We start from the raw sequence: 21318 nt of genomic DNA on the forward strand, positions 1-21318 counted from the left end.
GCACATATGTGTCATTTTGTTGGCAATTTTAAGAAAAAATAAATAAAAAAGCACTGTAACGTGTGAATCAAGGGAGCAGTTTTCGATTGTACACTTTTCCATCCACCCCCAAATGACGCACTGTGCTCTTATGTTGAAAGGGTACCCAGCATCGGATGCCCGGAAGCGGAAAAGCTCTAGTTCGGAAGTCGCTGTTCTATCCACCAATCGCAACGTTTAGCGCGGATTTCGTTTCTTCCTTATGGGCGATCTGTTCGCGGGAAAAACACCCGGGTAGTAGGACCATAGAGTAGGATCCTACCAACTTAAGATCCGACCAGCTTTTTGTTGATTTCACATCGTTTTGTCTGGACCATGGGCATGTTTTTCCGCTCCATTGTTGACAGAGGAGTGGGCAAACGGAAGCAGAACGGTGAGACATGATGCGTTCAAGGGGCTCGACTTTTGGCGATTACTGTTACTCATCTCCACTCCAGCTTGATTTGAATTCCAGCTCAAGCTTTTTATTTAAGTCAGAGGTGTTAAAGTTTATATAGATGATGTTAGAGCCTTGATTTTATTATTCATTTGACCTTTAAAAAAAAGGGTTTTTAATTTCATGTCAACCAAAGAGAAGGCAACGTTTTTACTTTTTAGAATCATTCACTGAAACAACGCAATTTACCAAATTCCTTTGTGTTCAAACGTGATTTTAACTTCGTCAGGCACACATATATAATTATGAATTTTCAATCACCTTCAAAATAAATCTAAGCAGTAATGTTTTTCATTCAGCCTTTATTTATACAAGGTAGTCTCATTGAGTCACGTGGACTCATTTACTAGAGAGACCTGTAGACCGTGTGGACACATTTGCTCTTTTTTTAATGGATGGGGGATTCTCATTTGTGTTTTTTTTTTACCATCTGTCTCCTCATTATACCTTATTTTTTGGGGTGCCGGGTTTTAATAAAAAAAAAACAGTTGAAACCATAATGCCACATTACAACAGTATAACAGGAATCCATTAGAATTTTGAGGCTCAAATTAAACATGATCCCAAAAGTAAAAGTCTTAGATTACCGGTAGATATTAGAAAATGAATTTTGGTATATGAAGTTCTGACCATGCATCATTCTGTGCAGCTCTCTTTGCAGATTCATGCTCCAGGATCCCTTTGACCTCCCTGCTGGAGGGCTACCAGTGCATCCTGCACGATGAGCACATCTCTTATGGGAGCATTGGCGACTCGGTGCCACCATTTGGACTGGCCTTCTCCTCTGGTAATCTATGTGCATACTGTTCATAAGAGCAAGATGCTGCTGTTGTTTTTTATTTTTGTTTAAATAAAAGTATCTTCCTTTTAGCTGCAGAGCAGCAGCATGTTCTCGCAGCAGCTAATGAAGAAGGAATTGTTAGGATCTACAACACAGAGAGCCACAAAAAACCTCTTCTTAAAGGTACTTTTCTAGTTTACCCTTTTAACCATTTGTTCTGTGCAATATTAGAATAAACTGTTGCCTGACTGGGTGTGAACTTTACAGAATGGCTGGCTCATGAGAATGCTGTCTTTGACATTGCATGGGTTCCAGGAGAGCCTCAGCTGGTCAGTGCAACTTTACACCCCATTTTTAAAATGTAGGTGCACAATTTCAAATGCGTTTTGATCAAATTCCATCCTCAGGTGACTGCTGCAGGTGACCAGATGGCCAAGCTGTGGGACGTGAAGACCGGAGAGCTGTTAGGCAGCTTTAAAGGCCACCTCTGCAGCCTCAAGTCTGTTGCATTCGCTCCAGGGGAAAAAGGTAGACTTTTACCTAAACCTGGCATTTTGCTGTTGAGTCTTGTGCTAAACCTTTGTCTTAATTCAGCTCCTGAACATGCTGCCTACATGTTAGTTTTTGCCTTTGGTTATAAGTGTTCACAATCTGCCCCTCAGATACATTCTGGGTAAATACCAGCGTTAGAAGAACAACTGTAAGGCCATAATATTGTTTTAACAACATGTGTTGAACCAAACTCGGTTTTATTGTCATAAAATGAGCTAGATCACTCTGATCTGCACTACAGCAGTTTATCCTCTGCGTTTTGGGATCAGTTATTTATATAAATCATCCAACATATGTTGGTTTGATGAAATTCAAGAACGCAAACTCAGAATCCAGAGAGTTACTGGATATAAGCAAATGGCAGACCTTCCATGCAAAACGAAAGTCTGACAGTGAATAAAAAAACTTTTGTTCACAGCTGTTTTCTGCACTGGAGGAAGGGATGGAAATATTATGGTCTGGGATATCAGGTGCAGTCAAAAAGGTACAGGTGCTTATAGTTTGTCACATGGATTTCTTGGTATATTTATCACAAATAATTGCAGTTTGATAAGAGTGTTCCAGCATACAGAGCCAGAGAGTGAGTCTTTACCATTTATGTCTTGCTCTCAGATGGTTTTTACAAGCAGGTGAAGCAGATCAGCGGCGCTCACAACAAAGCCGAGACAAATCCTCCGTCTAAAGGAAAAAAGAGACGCAGCGGCATGCGTGGCATGGCTCCCAGTGTGGTGAGTTTCTGCAGCAGCTGCTTCAAGTTTAAAGAACTCGAATGAAGAGGTAAATTTTATCTTATGTGTTGTTTTTTTACAGGACACCCAGCAGAGTGTAACAGTGGTTTTGTTTTGGGATCAGCACACGCTCATCTCTTCCGGGGCTGTTGACGGGTAAAAACATCTCTTTTTGCTCATCGATAAAATCCACTTGATGACTTGAACCATCATTTTATTTTTCTCTCCCCGTTTCAGAGTAATAAAGATGTGGGATCTGAGGAAAAGCTACAGCCCTTCTCGCTACGACCCCGTACCCCTGCAGACGTACCCGTACGCCGGCTCTTGCACACGCATGCGTCTGGGTCCGTACTGTGTTACACACGCCAAAATAAAACATTAAAAATGAGCAAAAGATCACAAATAAGCATGCTTTTTTTTTTTCCCCCATGCAGGTTATTCTGGTCTCGTTCTGGACTCCTCAAGATCTAACGTCATGTGTAACTGCACAGATGACAACATCTACATGTTCAACGTCTGTGGGATAAAAACAGCTCCAGGTATATTATTTGAATCTGTGCCACAATGGACATTTTCCTGCTTCTCATTATTTTGTCACTTGATGGCGCTAATGCTTTATGCCTTTATTCTGTAGAGCTGCTAGAGATGAAAAGTCTAGATGCAGTTTTGCAATTGTGCATAATAGGCTTATTCTTAACGCTTTGAAAGTTTGTTAAATTTTTAATCTTAGGTAGCTGAGAATCATGTGGTTCATTATGACGTCATTCATGCAGGTAGCCATTTTGAAGTGCTTAACTGTACTGTAAACAGAAGTGTCAGTAAATTATTCTCAGTACATACTCTGAGAGTGACAGCTCATTAGTTTGCAAATAACATTATTTTAAACGTTTGACCAAAACTGCTAAAGTTCCATCATTTCTCAACATAAAATCTTAATCTGAAACTATAGCATGAAACGCGGCGGGTGACACGCGTTCCTACAAGAAATGCTAAAACGTTATTTTTAGTCTTTTTTAATATTTAAAGTTTGAAACTTTTGAGTTTGTTTGTGGCTCCTTGGACTGATGAAGTCCTTTGGATGAAGGACGAAACGTCTCAACAAAAAAAGAAACCGTCCAGATGACCTGACTGAACGATGTTGGATTTTTTTACTTGGATTATTGAGCATGAACTTTGATGTTTTGAACCACTTTGGCTATGGCTGCCTCAGAGGAGTCTACAGGGGAGACGGCGGGCCCCAGAAACCATTTTATCACCAGCAAACTGGTTGGTCCACCATCAGAATCATTGTCAACCTTTATTGTCATTGCACAGCAGTACAACAAAATTACATTTCAGTACAGCCGCCCAAAGAAAACATGGGTAGTCGGGGAGGCTGCAGCCTCATGTGAAGCGCTGTCCTTTTTGTTTAGATAAAGGGAAATGGGTAAACATGAGTAAAGGTGAGGTATTAAAAAAAAAACATCTCACACAGGCCCCCCAAGTGAGCGACGTAGCCATTGGCACCTTCGCATCTACCTTGAAGGGAGCGGGTAGGGGAGGTGGGAGCAGATTGTCTTGTTCTCATAACATCCAGGAGAGTTTGAGATCGTCATCCTTCCAAGACTGACGCCAGAGGAGCCAGGTTCAGATAGCAACATTTGTTTTGGGTCAAGACGAGCTCTGTTGATTTCCGTCTGTCTTTTACAGTCTCACTAGTACATCTCAATGGCGGCTCCAAACATCCAAATTGTGGTCGCATACTCCAAGTCGAGCTTACGACTTCTCCGAAATCTATTCCTTCCTGCCAGCGAGAGTCAAGAGCCGCAAGTAGCCTGCGATTCTCAGCAGGAATCGTGTCCAGCTTACAGCTCAGCTCGCACAGCATTTGAGTCTGAGTGTTGACGGCACGGCACATTCCTTCACACAGGCCGGGCAGCTTTACAATGGCCAGAACAGCTGCCGACGGTTTCTGAATTTGTCGATATGCCAGGGAAACACCAACTCCAAAAAGCAGAAATCCTGTTATCATAAATCCAATTATGTACACATCTTCAGCGTCCTCGACTGACAAAGTGGACAGACACACGATCTTCCACTTCCCCCAGGAGTCCATTGTGTATCCGGCTGCCAGTGTCCCGTCGGGGCAGGAGGGCTCTCCTTCGCCCTGTCTTCTCATTGAGAAAATGTGATAATTTGTGTCAAGAGACCAGATCCATAATTTACAATTCGGAAGATATGCAAAAAGAGGCTCTGAAAAAAGGTTCACAGGACAAAGAGCAGAGCAGGGAAGGAATAGGAGGGAAAAGAGTCCGCCTTCGCCGAGAGCAAGAAGGGAAAAAAAGGGGAAAACTACGGGAGTGTGCTGCTTGTGGGATTGAGTTTGTTGTGGTTCCTTGGACTGATGAAGTCCTTTGGATGAAGGATGAAACGTCTCAACAACCAAAAAAGAAACCATCCAGATGACCTGACTGAACGATGTTGGATTTTTTTACCTGGATTATTGAGCATGAACTTTGACGTTTTGAACCACTTTGGCTATAGCTGCCTCAGAGGAGTTGACGGGGGCGAGGGCGGGCCTCAGAAACCATCTTATCACCATCAAACTGATTGGTCCACTATGTGAGTGTTCTGCTTGTGGGACTGAGTTTGTTTGTGGCTCCTCGGACGGATGAAGTCCTTTGGATGAAGGACGAAACGTCTCAAAAAAGAAAGTCCAGATGACCTGACTGAACTTTGTTGAATTTTTTTTACCTGGGTTATTGAGCATGAATTTTGCTCATTTGAATTGATGAAAAACATTTGCTCCCACAGTGGCAGTCTTCAGTGGACACCAGAACTCCACGTTTTACGTCAAGTCCTCAATCAGCCCCGATGACCAGTTCCTGGCCAGCGGCTCGAGTGACAACCATGTATACATTTGGAAGGTAAAGTCTTTAATTATGGAAATCCCCAAATACTTGTTTGTTCTTGTTGGTTATGTCAAAAATTGGAGCGTTTCAGTTTTTTTTAAACAAGTGTTACCGTTTCAGATTTCTGATCCACAACACCCTCCCATGATGCTTCAGGGTCACAGTGAGGAAGTGACATCTGTTGCATGGTGTCCGACAGATTTCACCAAAGTAAGTTGAAAAATCTTTGGGTTTTTTTGCATAAATGAACAAACAGCTATGCAAAACATCGATTAGAGAGGCTCTGTGCGTCCCTGCTGAGTCTTAAGTTTATTAACCCCCCACTGCTCTGCTGGCAGATTGCTTCCTGCTCTGATGATCACACTGTCCGGATATGGCGGCTTCAACGGAAAACTGATGATGCACAGTCATCGGTGGGGGAGGCTAACCTTATAGGTTGGGCGCATCCGAAATCTCCCACAAGTACGTACTCCTCCCACAGTGATATATCAATAAAATACTTATTTTGTTGTCATTCAAAAACCGAACGGTTCAAATATGTTCTGTTTACTCATAACTTGCAATTCTGCTTTAAAACCAAACTTCAAATCTTTAAGTGTTCAGTGGAAAGGTTCTAAACAATAAATATCTTACCTGTTGTGGGCAGCTCTTTGAATGACTTTAATTTAGAAGATTAAAGTTTAATTCTGACCCAATTGATGAGATGAAGGCTAGCCCAAAATACAACAAGGCTCAAGAGGTTACTTGTTGTCACAACTGATCATTTATAACAGACACAGAACACAAAGTAAGAAGAAAGAGAAGTCTTCCTCCAGGCTAGGCTAACGGCTAGCCCTTTTTTAAATTAGTTTTTCAGGCTTATAAAACGAGTCTTTCTCAAAACCAACATACACGTGTGAAAGAATGCTGAATTAGCCTGTATGAAACCTCCACGCTTCCGCATAACATTGAAACTGAACAGCCTCATTCATTTTGCAGAGATTTGAATAGTAACACCGACGTTCAGCTGAGGCAAAAGGGTGACAAACTAAACAAACAATGCCACACAAGTGTACAGGTTTCCAATTGGCTAATGTAGTGTTCTTTTAATAGCTATGTGTTGTTTTTTTAAGCTTGGGAAAGTAAAAAATGGGCCCTGCTTTAGCTCGCTCCAGCCTAGAGGACGCCTTCTGCCATTTTCTAAATACTTCGTGCTCTGACTGATAAGGCGCTAACTCTAGAAAACCATCTGATCCAAAATCACATCGAGAATCACCAGACTATCCTTTTAAAACTATTTCAGTCTCCAAAACCTCATAACGGTTCATGCGAACACTAATATATAAACTTTTACATCCCTGTTTGTCTTGGATGACAGTTATTTACTCAGAATTGTACAGTTAGCTTTCTGCTATTAGTTGTGACACTTCTGGTGCAGCCTAGGGCACTTCCAGCATGAATATTGTATTTTTCCCATCAGAATAACTGCATAATGCAAATCTGGCAACAGTGTAAAGGTTTATAAAATGTGTTTATGTGAACTTGCTTTGAGGCAGCAGTCCATTTTAGTCTCCGGCTAACCGCTAGCTTGTCAGCCTAGTTGGAAATAAACAATTTCTCTAAGCTAAATCTGTTCAAAGTGCTAACAAATATATGTCATGTTTATTACGTTTTCACAAAAATAACACCTTTATAAACTAGTCATCATATCTGCGCTTTATCTGAATTTGACTTTTGCTGTTGTTCAGTGCCCTCGGTCCAAGCTGAAACAACCCCAGCCAGAACCCAGAGGACGGAGAGCCTTGGAGGCCTGGCCTCCCCACTGCTTGCTGCCTGTGCCCCCAGTGGAGCTGCTCTGCCTCTGCCCTCCAGCACCACATCGCCCATCCTGTCCAAGCCACCTTTTGTTCTGCAGAGGGCGTCACCGTCTATCATACAGTGGCTGTCTCCAACCCACGGATCTCCACCACATCAGGAGCTGAACCTGTGTCCTCTGAGCCCACCGAGCAGCGCCTCTGCAGCCAAGCAACAAGCCAAACGCCGGCTGGGAGCGGACGACGGTTCACCCGCAGGCCGCGAGGACACCCAACAGTGTGACTGCGATACTAAACTCTCCCCTGCGGCCAAAAGAAGTCGCGACGTGTCCGACGTCTTCTGCAACTTTCAGGAAAGCCCAGACTCTGACACAGAGGGCAGCAGTCAAACCGCCTCCAGACAGACTGGGAGGGAGAACTGCAGTCCAACAAACTGGTTGTCAGAAATGAGCCAAAAGATGAAAAGCAATCAAGAAAGTTTCAGTACTTTCAGGAGTCCCATCAGCATTAAAAAACAAGATGGCAGGACTCATACTTCACCAGTAAGTACAGAGAATCCAAGGTTCAGGAACAAGTTTACTTTTTAAACAACTTTTTTATAATTATCACCCAAAGGCAGGAAGCGACAATGTTTTTGCTCCTGACTGTCGGACTGAGTTTATTTGTAGCGTAGCGAAGTATTTAATAATCTACAGGTTTCAATGAAACTGAGCATCACCCAATCGCCCATGAGACTGAGCAAAACATTTTCAAAGTTTGGCCAAACCAGTGATAACTCCATCACTTCCAAATCCCTTCAAGGAATACTAGGCCTTAACGTTGCTTGTCCTCGGGCGACCTATGGGACAGATCTGGCTGGCAGGCGCCAGACGAAGACTTCCAGATGGGAGACGAAATGCTTCTCACTTAAAGAAACTGGTCCAGATGACACGATTTAACCTTTTTGTTGTTATCTACCTGGATTATTGAGCTTACAAACCTTAATACTAGGCCGTATTATATATATATTTACTAAATAAAGTTTAGCAACTAAATATAAAGAATTCTGTTAAATAAACGGCATGTTTTCTACACAAGCTTTAAGAATACCGTATTTTCTGCCGTACTTGTCACACCGTCTTAAAAGTCGCATCAGTCCAAATATGTCTAATAAAGTGGAGAAAAAAAATAACGTATAAGTCGCTTCTATTATGCGTCACCGCTGACAACCCATAAATGTGAGCCGGTGTTGTGCCAAAAATCTATTGGCTGCCAAATGGTGGCTGCGGGAGCGTCCACGGGAGGACTTTAACAAGAATTTAACAAGTTTAACACTTAAAAACAATTATTTGCTTGCTCTAAATTATAGCAAAGGTGTGTCTGAGTTTAACTTTTCTTTAATAAATGCACTTTGACAGTCAAATCAGCTGTATTTCAAAAGTATTCGATGCCTCAGTGCTCCGGGAGCACGCAGAGGGAGGAAATCAGCAAGGAGGAACGCTGCACATTTCTTCGAAATTTAACAAGATAAGCACCTAAAACAATTATTTGTTTGCGCAACATTATAGTAAAGGTGTGTCTCAGTTGAACTTGTACTTAATAAATGCATTTCAATGGTCAAACTAGCTGCATTTTGCCGGGGCAGTGCAGCAAAATGAAGCTGATTTGACGTTTCTCCAGGCGAGGTGGACAAAGGTGGCAGCTATGGCAAGCTGATTGTGTCATTAATAGCCACTTTTACCTATTACTGTACATGACACAACGGCAAGAGCTGCTGCCTCTCAGCGAGCAGGTCCTTGGTTCAAACCCCGGTCCAGGGGCCTTTCTGGGTGGAGTTTGCATGTTCTCTCCGTGCATGCGTGGGTTTTCTCCGGGTGCTCCGGTTTCCACCCACAGACCAAAAACATGCATGTTAGGCTGATTGGTAACTCTAAATTGTCCCTATGTGTGAGTGAGAGAGTGAATGGTTGTTTGTCTCGTTTGTCTCTATGCGGCCCTGTGATGGACTTGCGACCCGTCCAGGGTGTACCCCGCCCCTCGCACAGTGATTGCTGGACATGGGCACCAGCAACCCCCGTGACCCAAAATGGAATAAACGGGTAAAGATAATGGATGGATGGATGGACACAACGGCATGGCAAACAACTTGAGTGCCATCTAACTGCTGAAAATGGTAGTGTTTAATATTTTCAGTCAGAATTAATGAAAACGGTCATATCTCAGCCAAAAATTAGTTTATAAATATGGGAAAAATCCATAAATAAGTCGCTTCGGTGTATAAGCCGCAGGGTATGTAAATTATGCAAAAAACTGTGACTTGTAGGCTGAAAAATACGGTAATCGGTTCTCATTTATCGTCAGGTAAAAAAATAAAAAAATAAATGTTTTTTGTGTGTGTTTTAAAGATCTTTGTCTTAAATTATATGATATAAACTTCAGAACTTGTTCATTCTGACAACCGAAGCTGAGTTTTCTTCTCTTATGTTTTTCAGGTTCTCCGCTCCCCGCACACCACAAAGAAAATCCCCATGTATTTTACAAAGATGCCTCATGAGTGAACCGCCCGGTGTGTGCTGACGATTTTGTTCGGGGTGTTCTTTCAACCAGGGTTGCACAGAAGTTGAAAAAACTGTCAATCTGAATATTTGATGCCTTGATTTTTGACACTCGGACACTTTTTTTAGTCTTATATTGTTAATAGAAACTTTGGTTTCGTTGTCTCCCACACAAAGTTCTGGTGCCTGAGAAATGAAATTAGAGTTAATCAGTCAATTGACTCAAATCAAACCACCTTTAAAACAAGAGCTAAAGGTTTATAGGTTGTACCAAAGGTTTTCTGTATGTGTAGGAGCATTTTAACTGAAAAAAAATATTTTATTTTATTTCCATCTTTGAGACTTTTTCTTATTTTTCTCTGCTCTGTTGCTGTGTAAACATAATTCTTGTTTTTGTTTCTTTTTCATACGTAGAGTTGACCCGTTTGTGTTCCACAGACAATTTCTTACACTGGCCACATGCTTGTTTATATGTACAAACAACTCAAAGAATGTTGCTTAGTTTGTTTGTACAGTATTTAATTGATGCCTAGCTGTTGTCAAATTAGATTAAATTTATAGTTTCAGTGTTTTTCGCCTGTTTTTGGTGTATAAATCATATTGTGTTTGGCAGTAAAGCAACATAGATTTTTTTTTTTACTCATACTTGAGAATATATGTATACCTACAGGTTCCTTTGATTGTAAAGTGCACACAAAATACAAAAACTAAGTCATTTAATTAAGGGTGCCTAGGCATTAAAGCACCCTTAATATTCTGTTAAAAACAAAAAGCATAAAAATAAACGGCACATACGCGAGGGTCGTCTCCATTTCACGCCTAAGCTTTTTCAGTTATATTGTAGCACCCTTTTTTTTCTCCAAACTTGGAAAGTGAGGGATTTTTTTTTTAAACTTGTCATACCTCCTACACAAAAATCACTAAAGAAACAAAAATATTAATTTGTTGCCATCAGAGTCTCTGCTCACAGCTCAAAAATAAATGGACTGCATTTATATAGCACCTTTCTATCTTATCCAGATACTCAAAGCACTTTACACAACAATCTGTGCCCTCATGTACCCATTCATACAGCACTCTACTAGAACTCTACAAATCTAATTGAACAAATCATTCTAATGAGACTAATCAGTGCTTTGAGATCACATTCATACACTGATGGGACACACACATCAGAGGTTCAGTGTGTCGCCCAGGGACACTTCGGCATGTGATTGCTGGTGGATTCGAACCCACAACTCTTGCATTGGAGGACAACTGCTCTAACCACTCAGCCACCCTAATATATAAACAAATCTTTTTGCACAAGTATTTGAGGCGTAATTGTACTTTATTTTTTTCATGCTTTTTTTTAAATCCAAACACCTCTGCATAATTAAGGCTATTTTAGCCATCCATGTTTCATATAAATATATATTTTCAGTACAGGGCTATGTTTTCTGTTTAATTTTTTTCTTATACTTTTTAATATATTTAACTTTAATTGCAGATATTATCTTTAATATGCATAAAGATTTCTTCAGTTCCTTCAAATTCTTGATGGAAACTGCTTTAGTATACTTTCTCCAAGTTTAGCTTTTAGCTAGCCATTAGGTTTGTTTAGCTTTTAGCTACTGTTCTGCTATTTTTAGCATTAAGCTAGCCCTTTGCTACATTTACCTTTTAAACTTCCTTTCTCTCAAACAAAACGACTTTTTTTTTTTTTGCTTTTGGCAAGACTTGATGCGTTTAGCTTTTTTTTCTAAACTTTTACTGTATTTGTTGCTTTCAACTAATATTTTGTCACATCTAATTTAATATTAAGTCACAAGACACTCAACATTCACATTTCATATCTTTTTGCCTTATCTGACGCTATCTGCCAGTTTTCAACGTCAACTCTTTGTTTTCACACGTTATGGCCCGCCCTCCTGCCGCGCCTTGATAGGCCTAAAAAGTTTCCAGTTTACACATAGCCGCGTCGTGATTGGCTGCCAGAAACGTCAATCATTGACGTACACCTGTCAACGTTTTCTCAGTCCTGAGCACGCAGACGAAAAAAAAAGCGACGGAACGACTGGCAGCCTTTGAGCGTTTTATGGCTGCCTGTTCGGCTCGAGAATCACTTATTTATTCGGTCTTTTTAGAGGCCGCGAAAACGGAACCGTTGCCGTCCGCTAGGCGAGCATTGTGGCGAGGACGAAGTCGGTCTTTATGCGGATAACTTCGCTGCTAAACGAGTCCGCCGAGCGACGTTTGAACTTCATTGTGGGAGAGCGAGAGACTCAGCGGAAGTGTCTAACTCTGGATTTAAAACCGATGCTTGAAGTCGTGGACTGTGTTCTTTAACGAGGGCTTTCATGTAGTGCAATTAAGGTAGATTTTCTCTTCAGTACCAGTGCAGTTTTCCGCCCTGTTAAAATAAGCTAACAAGCTAGCTGTGCGCATTAGCAGCTAGCGGCACAGTGCGTTTAATCCAGACCATTTTTAATGGCAATGCCTTACCTACGTTATGCAACAGGTAGACCCACTGCAAACACGCTGCAACAACATATGGGTATTTAGACGTTTATTTGTATTAGTTTTCTACTGCTTAGTGTAGTGCATTCACTGTCGGACTATTTAAAGATTGTTCCAACATAACTTCAATGATGCAGTTTAAGGACACAGCCTGACGACGAGAGGAAATCATGTCGGATCTTGCAGAATAACGCAAGAAGAAGCCTCGGCAGCAGCTCGGACGGTTCTCTCTGGATTTTTAATCATCATTTAGTACACGACAGCTCGTCTGCGATCTTCGTGAGTTGTGTGCATCAAAATGTCGGCCATCTCTGCATCCGAAAAGGTGGACGGCTTCACGAGGAAGTCTGTGAGGAAGGCGCAGAAGCAGCGGAGATCCCAGGGCTCGTCGCAGTACCGCAGCCAGGGCGCTCCGGTGGAGCTGTCCCCGCTGCCGCAGCTCAAAGGTAAGGTGGGAGGATGGAAGGGTCCGCCGCTCCACAGTTCGTCCTGACCCCTGTGTTTGTGGTGGTGGTGGTGTGTGCACGCCTGGATCTGCAGCTGCTCTGTAGAGAAGGCTGGTTTGCTTTGCTGAGTATGTTGAAACCACGTTTAAATGCCCTCCACCCCTCTAGGAAAAACAAGCTGACCGTAACTTCTTGTGAAACAGTGCTTTAAACTTAGTACAAAATAAAACGTGTGCTTGGTTGATTATTTGTAACAGTGCTTCCTGGCAAGCGATGCATCACACAGCTGGAAAGCCTGTTTATTTCCTCAAACTGTGCTGCATTTGTGAGAATTAAACATCTGGTTGCACCCTTGGAAAAACTATCAAAGCTCTTCTGCTAGTGCCAGACACCATATTCAGCTATTGATGCTCATTTTGCTTTGTTAGATTGGGTCATTGAAGAAACGAGACATTGACAATTTAATAAATGTAACAAACTTGGGCCTCAGTAGCATGTGGAAGAACCATACAGAGCCACAGCAGCCTGGCACCACATCATGTTGCTCAAAGGCTTGGTCATACACTGCTGTAGGATGACGTCTTGTTCGTCAACAAGCATTTTTCACAAATCGGCCAGTGTAGTTGTGTTGATGACTGGAATGAACAGCATGCCTAAGCTGATCCCACAGGTGTTCAGTTAGGTTGAAGTCAGGACTGCAGGAGGGCCATCCTCTCCATTACAAAATTCTGGAGGTAGACTCTGATAAAGCCCACCCTGTGGGGGAGAGTGTTATCAACTTGAGTGATGGAATTCAGTCCCAGATTATGGAGATGTGGGATTGCCACTGGTAGAGCACAGGTGCTGACAAACTGGTATCAGACACCTGACTACCAGCACCAGTAGTCGGTGTCTGGCAAGTTTTTCCATTACCACAACCCACATACTCTGCTTCTCAACATGCAAATCCTTTTTCCTCACAAATGTTGCATTGATAAAAGAGATATAAACAGGTTTTCCAACTGTATTGGAAGTACTGTACTGAAAGCTATAATCTGGTGCAGTGCATCTTTTCTCAGTTTGAGTTTAATAATAAAAATCCTGACAATTTTATTGTGAAGTAGCATCGTTACAACAAAGAATATATATACGTGTGTGTATGTGTGTGTATATTTTTAAAAAAACTTTAATTTCTAACACTTTATGGGCTATATTAATCAATTTCCTGTTCTTAGGTTAATGAAACCTTGTGCTCTTCCTTGCACAAGGTATGCTAACAAAATTTTCTGTGATTTACGGTATGTTAAAAAAAAAGGATTAAAAAAGCTTTAAAATAACTTTCAAATGATATCACGGTTGTGTATTTGGGATTAAAATGTAGCAAAGTTACAGCATTTTGTCTTTGAAAAAATTGGAATCAATTGTGTCCAGAATTTTCGTTGAACATTGTAAAAGTTGTAACACGTCAGAAAAACTAGCAGAATTTTTACAACATTTTTGAGATTGTATTGAAACTTTAGGTAAACGTTTTCGAGTATCGGTATGTAGAATGTACTAGTACTAATATTAGTAAAACATTTTTTACTAGTAAAATAACTATTCGCCCCAAAGATTGAGTTTGCTACTGCAGTAAATTATATTTTCTTTACTATTTTCACATATTGCTGGTTTAAAAAAAACATGTGCGTTGACAAATAAAATTGGTAGACTTTTTAAAAATTTATTAAGATAGGCAAACATAAACTAACAGTCTATATGGTAATTTTTTTTATGCCACAACTTTCCAAATAGGAAGTAAAACAATTAGATGTCAAATGAAATTCTGGGTATTTTTCCCCATTTATGATCAATGCAGATTCCTATTGTTCCAACTAACTAGCCAAGAAAAATAGGTCATTCTGTGTTTGTTTCTTCCTGTCCTTTCTAACCCAAGTTGGTTGAGGCAGATAACAGCTCATCCTGAGCCCAGTTCGGCTGGAGGTTTCTTCCTGTTAATAGGGAGTCGTTACTTTCCACTGTCGCCAGCGTGCTGCTCAGGATGAGGGACTGAGACGAAGTGAAGATTGAACACAGTCCTCTGGCTTCCTTAGATAACTTTTACTCATTTACATTTTTTAATGAGTATGATTGTTTTTGTACAGCGCCCTGAGATAACATTTGAAGTGAATTGGTGCTAAATAAATACATTTAATTGAACTGAATTTAACAGTTGATTGTTTTAAGGCGATGACCCTGTCTGGTAAAAAACAAATCACAGATTCAGAGGTTGGGGTCAAGTTTACAGCTGGGCCAGCACTAAGAGTAACACAACTACCATACTTGCATTGTCTTTACTTTGTGCTTTCATCAAGGTTAGATCTGTCAGGAAGGCTGGGAAGTGCCTCAGAATGGTGTTTGACGGCGTGTTTTGGTTCATTCTGTGTTGCCACCTCTGTTATGGAGCTGCAACATCTAAAGTCTTGACTTAGATAGAGCAGCTTGTATTGTCGACCCTGTCCCGATGCTGGTAAAAAATAACTGTTCACAGTAAAAACAACGTGGAGAAAGATGAAGAGCAATCTCGTTTTGTGTGACTTTTCACGTTTCTACAGGATGTTGGAATGTTTTGAAGCAATAAGATTTAACAAAGAGGGATTAAATAACTCACTCCCAACATTTCACATGACTTAAAGGACTAGGTTAAAGAGTCGCCTGTTGCATACCAGGCATGTTGGGTTTAATCTGTTCATTTGTCCGTCTCATTTGCCCTGAACTGTTCAATGTTCACATTTCAAGTCCGTAAAGAAACTAACCAGCAGAGCCTCATGATTGTGCAGTGAAATGTGACACTGTGTGGAATAATATGGGCAGACATTATAAAACCTGGCTGCTTGTTTTAGGTTGAAGCATAATTATATGTTGTGGATCGAAACAGCCACCTCAGCTTGCTGTTTTTTTTTTATGTTCAGTTGGAGAGGTTTTAATATTTGTGTAAATTTCAGCACGTCTTCTTTTACTACACTGACATGACACATTGTTGTTGTTTTTTTTAACACAGTTGTAGTTTCATACAGTTCATACTTGCATAATGAGCTCCAATATAGGCAAGCCACAATACGTTTGAAACGCCAATACATCTGTTTGTTCTTGTCGTTTGTCGGTGTAAGCGCTGTGGCAACGGTACAAATCGACGCACGCATACTGATACCAGATATCTCATCTGGTTGACTTCCTTTAGCCTGAAGTCAAACTAATCCTGTTGAGCCTGCTAATAACTACATGTATTTAGGTCTCAATCATCTACTTGAGCATTTAAACTCTACTTTTCACCAAAAATACTGCTAAAGTGCCGCACACGGCTTCCATTGTTGTACGATAGGCTCGTATAATACAGAGGAATGGAAGCGAACGAGCTTATTCAGACTGAGCTTAAATTCTGAGTTACTCTCTCCATTAGGTCTGACAAGCTGCAACAGCTTGAGAAATGTTTTGATGCTGAGGGGGAAGAGCAAGCAAGAAGGACTTGCCTGATCAGGTAGTTGAAGCTGCGTACGCAGGACGCAGCGTGATGCAACTTCTTTGCAAATCTTGAAAACAAATTGTCATAATTTGGTATTAGAAATTAGCCTTAAGAGAAACATTCATATTAAAAAATGTTGTAGCAGGCATACCAAAAGAGCAAGGGGATAAAATGAAGCCAAGATGTTCAGGAAAAATTTAAAACTCTTGGTTTTATTTTTTTAAGTGTGTGTGTGGGGGGGGGGGGGGGATGCCCAAAACTGACATGAAAAAGCATGGCATCCACGAGTGTGACGGGACTGAAAGTATCAAGCAAATTATCCCACTGTCTTCTCCTGAAAGCTCAATGGAGATTTGTTTTGATCCAGTAACTTGAAAATACAGGAATGTCTTCATATACATGTTAGTACTTATTTTTTGTACATTTAAGTATTTATAAGGAAAGCTCTGCTACCTTCTGTAGTGTTCACATAATTAGTTATAAACAACTATCCATAATGCTTACTGTATTTAGTGAGTGTTTTTAGTATGAGTAAAATATAATTGTTCTATAGAAGCAGCACATTACTGCACATTGACTGGTTTATGGATCTGTATTAGAGTATACATTAAAAAAATACAGCAGAATAGTTGTAGTGGAGCTGATGTTGAACATTTGTTTTAAAGATTTTTGATAAGATTTTGGGTCTGGTTTGGTTTTCCCACTCCTTTTTGTGTGTGTATGTGTTTTTTTTTTTTTTTAACTTGAGGCTGATCTGATCGCCTGTCTGATTGAATGAAGGACTAAGTAATGATAAAACCACATTAATCAAAAATACTTCTGGTAACGCATTTACAACTCTAATAAGTCTTAGGTCGAGAGCCTCGGATATACTTTTTTAAAAACGGAATTGGTATTATTTTAAGACAATAGTCAGATATTTGAATAATCAGAAAACGTAGCATTTCGAACACATGCTTAAAAATCTAAAGTTGAATTACATGGTTTATTGTTAACTCAAGTTAAGTAGTTTTTAACATTTAAGCCATGTGCACTATTTCATGTACTGGTAACTAATTTAATGTAAAAGCGCACCTACAACTATTACTGCTAACTATTTTAAACACCTCTTAATTACTCTATTAGTTCTATTATTTAATGTTCATAGACAAATAGATATAAAACAACACATACGATCCTGTCAACTTGTGTGTTTACACATAGATGCACTCGAGTGCTTTTTCCATATAAAATAGTCAATGAAAGCAGAAGAAAGTCAGCAATTAATTTTTTAATGTTGTAATTTAGATGGTAAATACCTAAACAAAAGTTTAAAGATCTGTATCTGTTAAATTAGTTACCCTTATTAAAGTAAAAGTCATAGTTATGCTGAATATTATATTTCCATGTTTGAATTTGTGCAGTAATATTTAGTGTAAATTTATGATCTTGGTGCTTTAATCAGCCATGTTTCTGCCTTGGTACCAATCAGACAGCAGTGTTTCCCCTACCATTATACAAGCGGGGTGCCCCACCCCGTCAACGGAACTGAGCACCCCGCCTACCAAACTGAACTCTACCCCACCCCCCGCACTGTCATAGCACCAAGCTGGTGCAATGGAGTCTGGGAATGACATCACTTCCTATTTAACTGTGTTCCAATTGAAAGTTGAAAAATCAGTAAGATTTGCTGATCGTTGTCCCCAGTGACTGGGCGAACTACTTGTTAGTGTTACGAGCCCATATTGTGTTTCTCTGCATTTTATTATGCATTTCAAATCTGTAGCACCATGTTCAGTGATAATTACTGTGTAGTGGTTTGCTTTATTAAGACTCAAACTGATGGAAGTGAAGATGAGCTATTATTGCAGCTTTTACAACTTTTTTTGTTTTAAACCTGAGGCAACCTTATTGGATTTTTAAGATTGAGGTTGGTGAGACATTCCCAACTGTCCAAGACAAAAATTGGTATAATTTCCTAAAATGGGTCCCTTTAAAAAAATATATTTAATGCAGGTTATTCATGAGCTTGCAGCACTTTAAAAAAATAACAAAAAATTATCAAATGGTTTATTGAAGCAGGTTCTATATTTGGCAAGATCAAGTGCTGCATTTTATTTATTCAGATAAATACCATTTATTGCTAGTTGCTCAGGTTACTTTAACTAAATGCCATTATACATTAAAACAAGCAAAGTGCTCTTAGTGCCTGCATACTGCAAACCCAACTGATAAATGTATGATACTTTAAATTTAAACAATAAAGAAATTAATTTAAAAAAAATTCTTGCCAAATATTGAACCTGCTTCACTGTATGAACAGCATTTTTTTACTGTTTTATAAATGATTAGCAATGCTTTATTTGTTTACAAAACTCCTGAACCTATTTATAACTCGTTAATAAATCCTTTATAAAAATTTTGACTAAAGGGACATTCCTTTTGATTTTTACAACTTCTAACTAAAATTAATAAATAGTCATTTATAGTAGACCAAATAGGATCAGCTACATACTGCTGTATCGACTTTAAAGACAGTTTTTCCACAGTTTGAATGAAATCGTGCTTTTTTTCCAAGTTAATTTAACATGTTCAACTATGATATCTCATAAAAAATAGTAAAAAATCAGTGGTCAGAACCTGACTTGTCATATGATGAAATCTCAGCATGTAACAGTAGTCCTGTTCATTAGCATATGCTAATTAACGTCATAGGGTTTATTTTTTCACACAGGTATGAACTGCCTCACCTCTTCAGATGAGTTCGAAGGTTTTATCCTTTCAGCTTTTAGTTTTCAGAGTGACTACTAGACTAAAATTGGACATTTCTCCTGGCAGCTTTTTTTTTAGTTGTTAACAGATAGTAGCTTAAAAAGATGCTTTTCCCCCTCCTGTAGTGGAGAGGTTGAAATGCTCATGGCTCCTGTTGTGTGATAAGCAGTGAAAAGATGAGTCATTCAGAGACAAGCATTGTTGCCATGCCAACCACAAGCCTTGAGAAGCAAGCCAGAGACATGTTTGACTTTCCAAATATGGACCGCTTCATTTAGGATGAAATATTTGTCACTGGAGTAAAAAATTTTCAGCTGAGCCACCTTTTCTAACTGCAGTAAACCATGTGAAGAAGAGATTGTGGAGTTTTTGGCAGCAGTCTAAACATATTAAGTCTCTCAGAATAATAATGGGAAAAAAAAGACTTAGTTTCTTAAACTCCGTATTTCCTCAGCCTAAGTTTGCTGTGCTGTGGCTCGTGTTAAAAGTGTTTTTGCTTTTGTGTTTTCGAAGAAGCTCCATGGATTCCTAAAGCTGCTGTTGGATAAATGCTTTTTCTAACAATGGTTTAAACCAGGGTGCCAAATCGTGGTCCCTGAGGACCACTGTCCCACATGTTTTAGATGTTTCTCTGCTTTGACACACCTTGAATGAATGAATGAATGAGTAATTTACAGGTTTCTGCAGAACTCGAATACATAACGCAGATTAGGAAAACAACTAAAATATGCAGCATAGCGGCCCTCGAGGAGACCAGGATCAGGCACCACTTGTTTAAACCATAAAGCTCTAATGAAACCAGTTTATAGATGCCTGTTTTAGTAATACAACAGGGCCATGGGGATTAAACGGTTAAAGAAAACAAAATAGCTCACATGGGAAACAATGAGCCTGGTTATGATTTTTCCAGCTCAGACTATGGCTCTAACTTACTGCTGTGGGAGCTAATCATTTAATCACTATCCTTCCTATAACCAGATTAGCTGCCCTCGTGTTGTTGTTTCCACAGCCAAACACTGATCCTAATATTGGATCAGTTTTTACGACCACCACATCCTAAATAAAGAGTACTGGTTATTAACTTCTTAGTCCTAATGGGCCAAAATTTTCTATTTTGATCTTAAATGCATGTTCTCGCTTTAAGTACCGTTGTCTGGAGAACTTCTGAGTAGTAGACTGTGGTCACAGGTTTCTCTGTCAAGAGAATTATTGACGATTGTTAAAGGGATATCAAGTTACATCTTTGACACATTTTTTTTAATTGCTGATCTTTTTATTTTGTGGTGTAACACAAACTAGAATGAGATCAAATTGAGTTAAACATGTCAACCTAAGCATCAAGGTTTTACACAGTTGTGAGTACAGTAAAAATGAGAAATGGCCCATCAATATTGTCCTGAAAAATCTGCCCACCCTGTTGGTTTATTGATTGTTGTGTCCCAAACATGCTGTTCCCATCATGTCAGCAGCTGGCAATCAGTATTTTTCTCGGAAACAAAGGGACAGTTCTTTGTGTTTGTATGAGAGATGTCTTTTTTTATTTTTCCTTTTCAGGTTAAGATTTGCTGCCGTTAGTTTGTACTTGTCTGCAGCCTCAGTCTATCCAAGACTTATTTAAGGCTGCTTCGCCAAACAAGATGCAGGGACCAGGGCTTTGTGATAGTAAATTATATATTTATATCATGAAATAAGATAAAGATGCACGGTAGATCACACAGTAAAATGTCCCTTATGATAAATAAAGATGGATTTCAGATCCATATGTTTTTGTTTTATAATAAAAGCAACCAAGCATGGCTTCTTTCCAAATTATCATTACATCTGCTTGTTTGGAGTAAATCTCATTATGCAACGCTGATTAAAGTTTCAGAAATGTTTCCTCATTATTTGAGTCCATCTGTCAAAAGTGCTCTTTATGTAAGTTTCAATGAGTTGCATTGAAATGGATATTGAGGTCATTGCTGTGGTATTTTTTTTAATTAATGTTTTTGATAAACCGTTTTAAATCTTGATGCTGACACCTTTTGAGCACTAAAAGTAAATTTATGTATCCTTCCAAGAATTGCATTTGGTTTGCTCACTTCATTGTTCTGTCTGCGGTTTGTTCTTACTGTTTTTCTGTCGGTCATTTGTTGGATTGTTCAGTAGCTCACTTGTTTATTTGTTCTGTCTTTTGTTTGTTTTGTCAGTAGTTTATTTGTTGATCAGCTGTTCATTCAGCTGATTGTTGATTTATTCTGTCAGTTGGTTGTCATTGATTTCTTCGGTCTTTTGTTCATCCCTTCAGTCGTTTGTTGATTGTTCATTTGGTCAGTCATTCGGTCGTTGATTTGTTCTGTCTGTTGTTTGTTGATTTGTTTGGTCTTTTGTTCATCCTGTTTGCCGTTTGT

General features: G+C 39.6%; 2 protein-coding genes across 2 annotated transcripts in view; both read left to right on the top strand.

Annotated features, from left to right (window-relative positions):
- The first annotated feature begins 305 nt into the window (after nucleotides 1-305).
- On the top strand, nucleotides 306-9757 carry dtl (denticleless E3 ubiquitin protein ligase homolog (Drosophila)). Its single transcript, XM_037685897.1, has 15 exons — nucleotides 306-412; nucleotides 1125-1262; nucleotides 1347-1439; nucleotides 1524-1585; nucleotides 1664-1784; nucleotides 2227-2292; nucleotides 2421-2536; nucleotides 2619-2692; nucleotides 2774-2880; nucleotides 2971-3075; nucleotides 5330-5442; nucleotides 5548-5637; nucleotides 5766-5889; nucleotides 7155-7762; nucleotides 9692-9757. The coding sequence occupies exons 1-15, from the start codon at nucleotides 355-357 to the stop codon at nucleotides 9755-9757; spliced, it is 1941 nt and encodes a 646-aa protein (XP_037541825.1). The 5' UTR covers nucleotides 306-354.
- A 2001-nt stretch (nucleotides 9758-11758) lies between these two features.
- ppp2r5a (protein phosphatase 2, regulatory subunit B', alpha isoform) overlaps nucleotides 11759-21318 on the top strand; it is a 54959-nt gene continuing 45399 nt past the window's right edge. Inside the window, exon 1 of the mRNA XM_037685898.1 lies at nucleotides 11759-12699. Within this exon, the coding sequence (XP_037541826.1) occupies nucleotides 12552-12699 (148 nt within the window). The 5' untranslated portion in view covers nucleotides 11759-12551. The remainder of the gene's footprint in view (nucleotides 12700-21318) is intronic.

This window comes from Nematolebias whitei, chromosome 12 (genome assembly GCF_014905685.2).
Source record: "Nematolebias whitei isolate Nwh7 chromosome 12, NemWhi1, whole genome shotgun sequence".
In the NCBI taxonomy this organism is placed as follows: domain Eukaryota; kingdom Metazoa; phylum Chordata; class Actinopteri; order Cyprinodontiformes; family Rivulidae; genus Nematolebias; species Nematolebias whitei.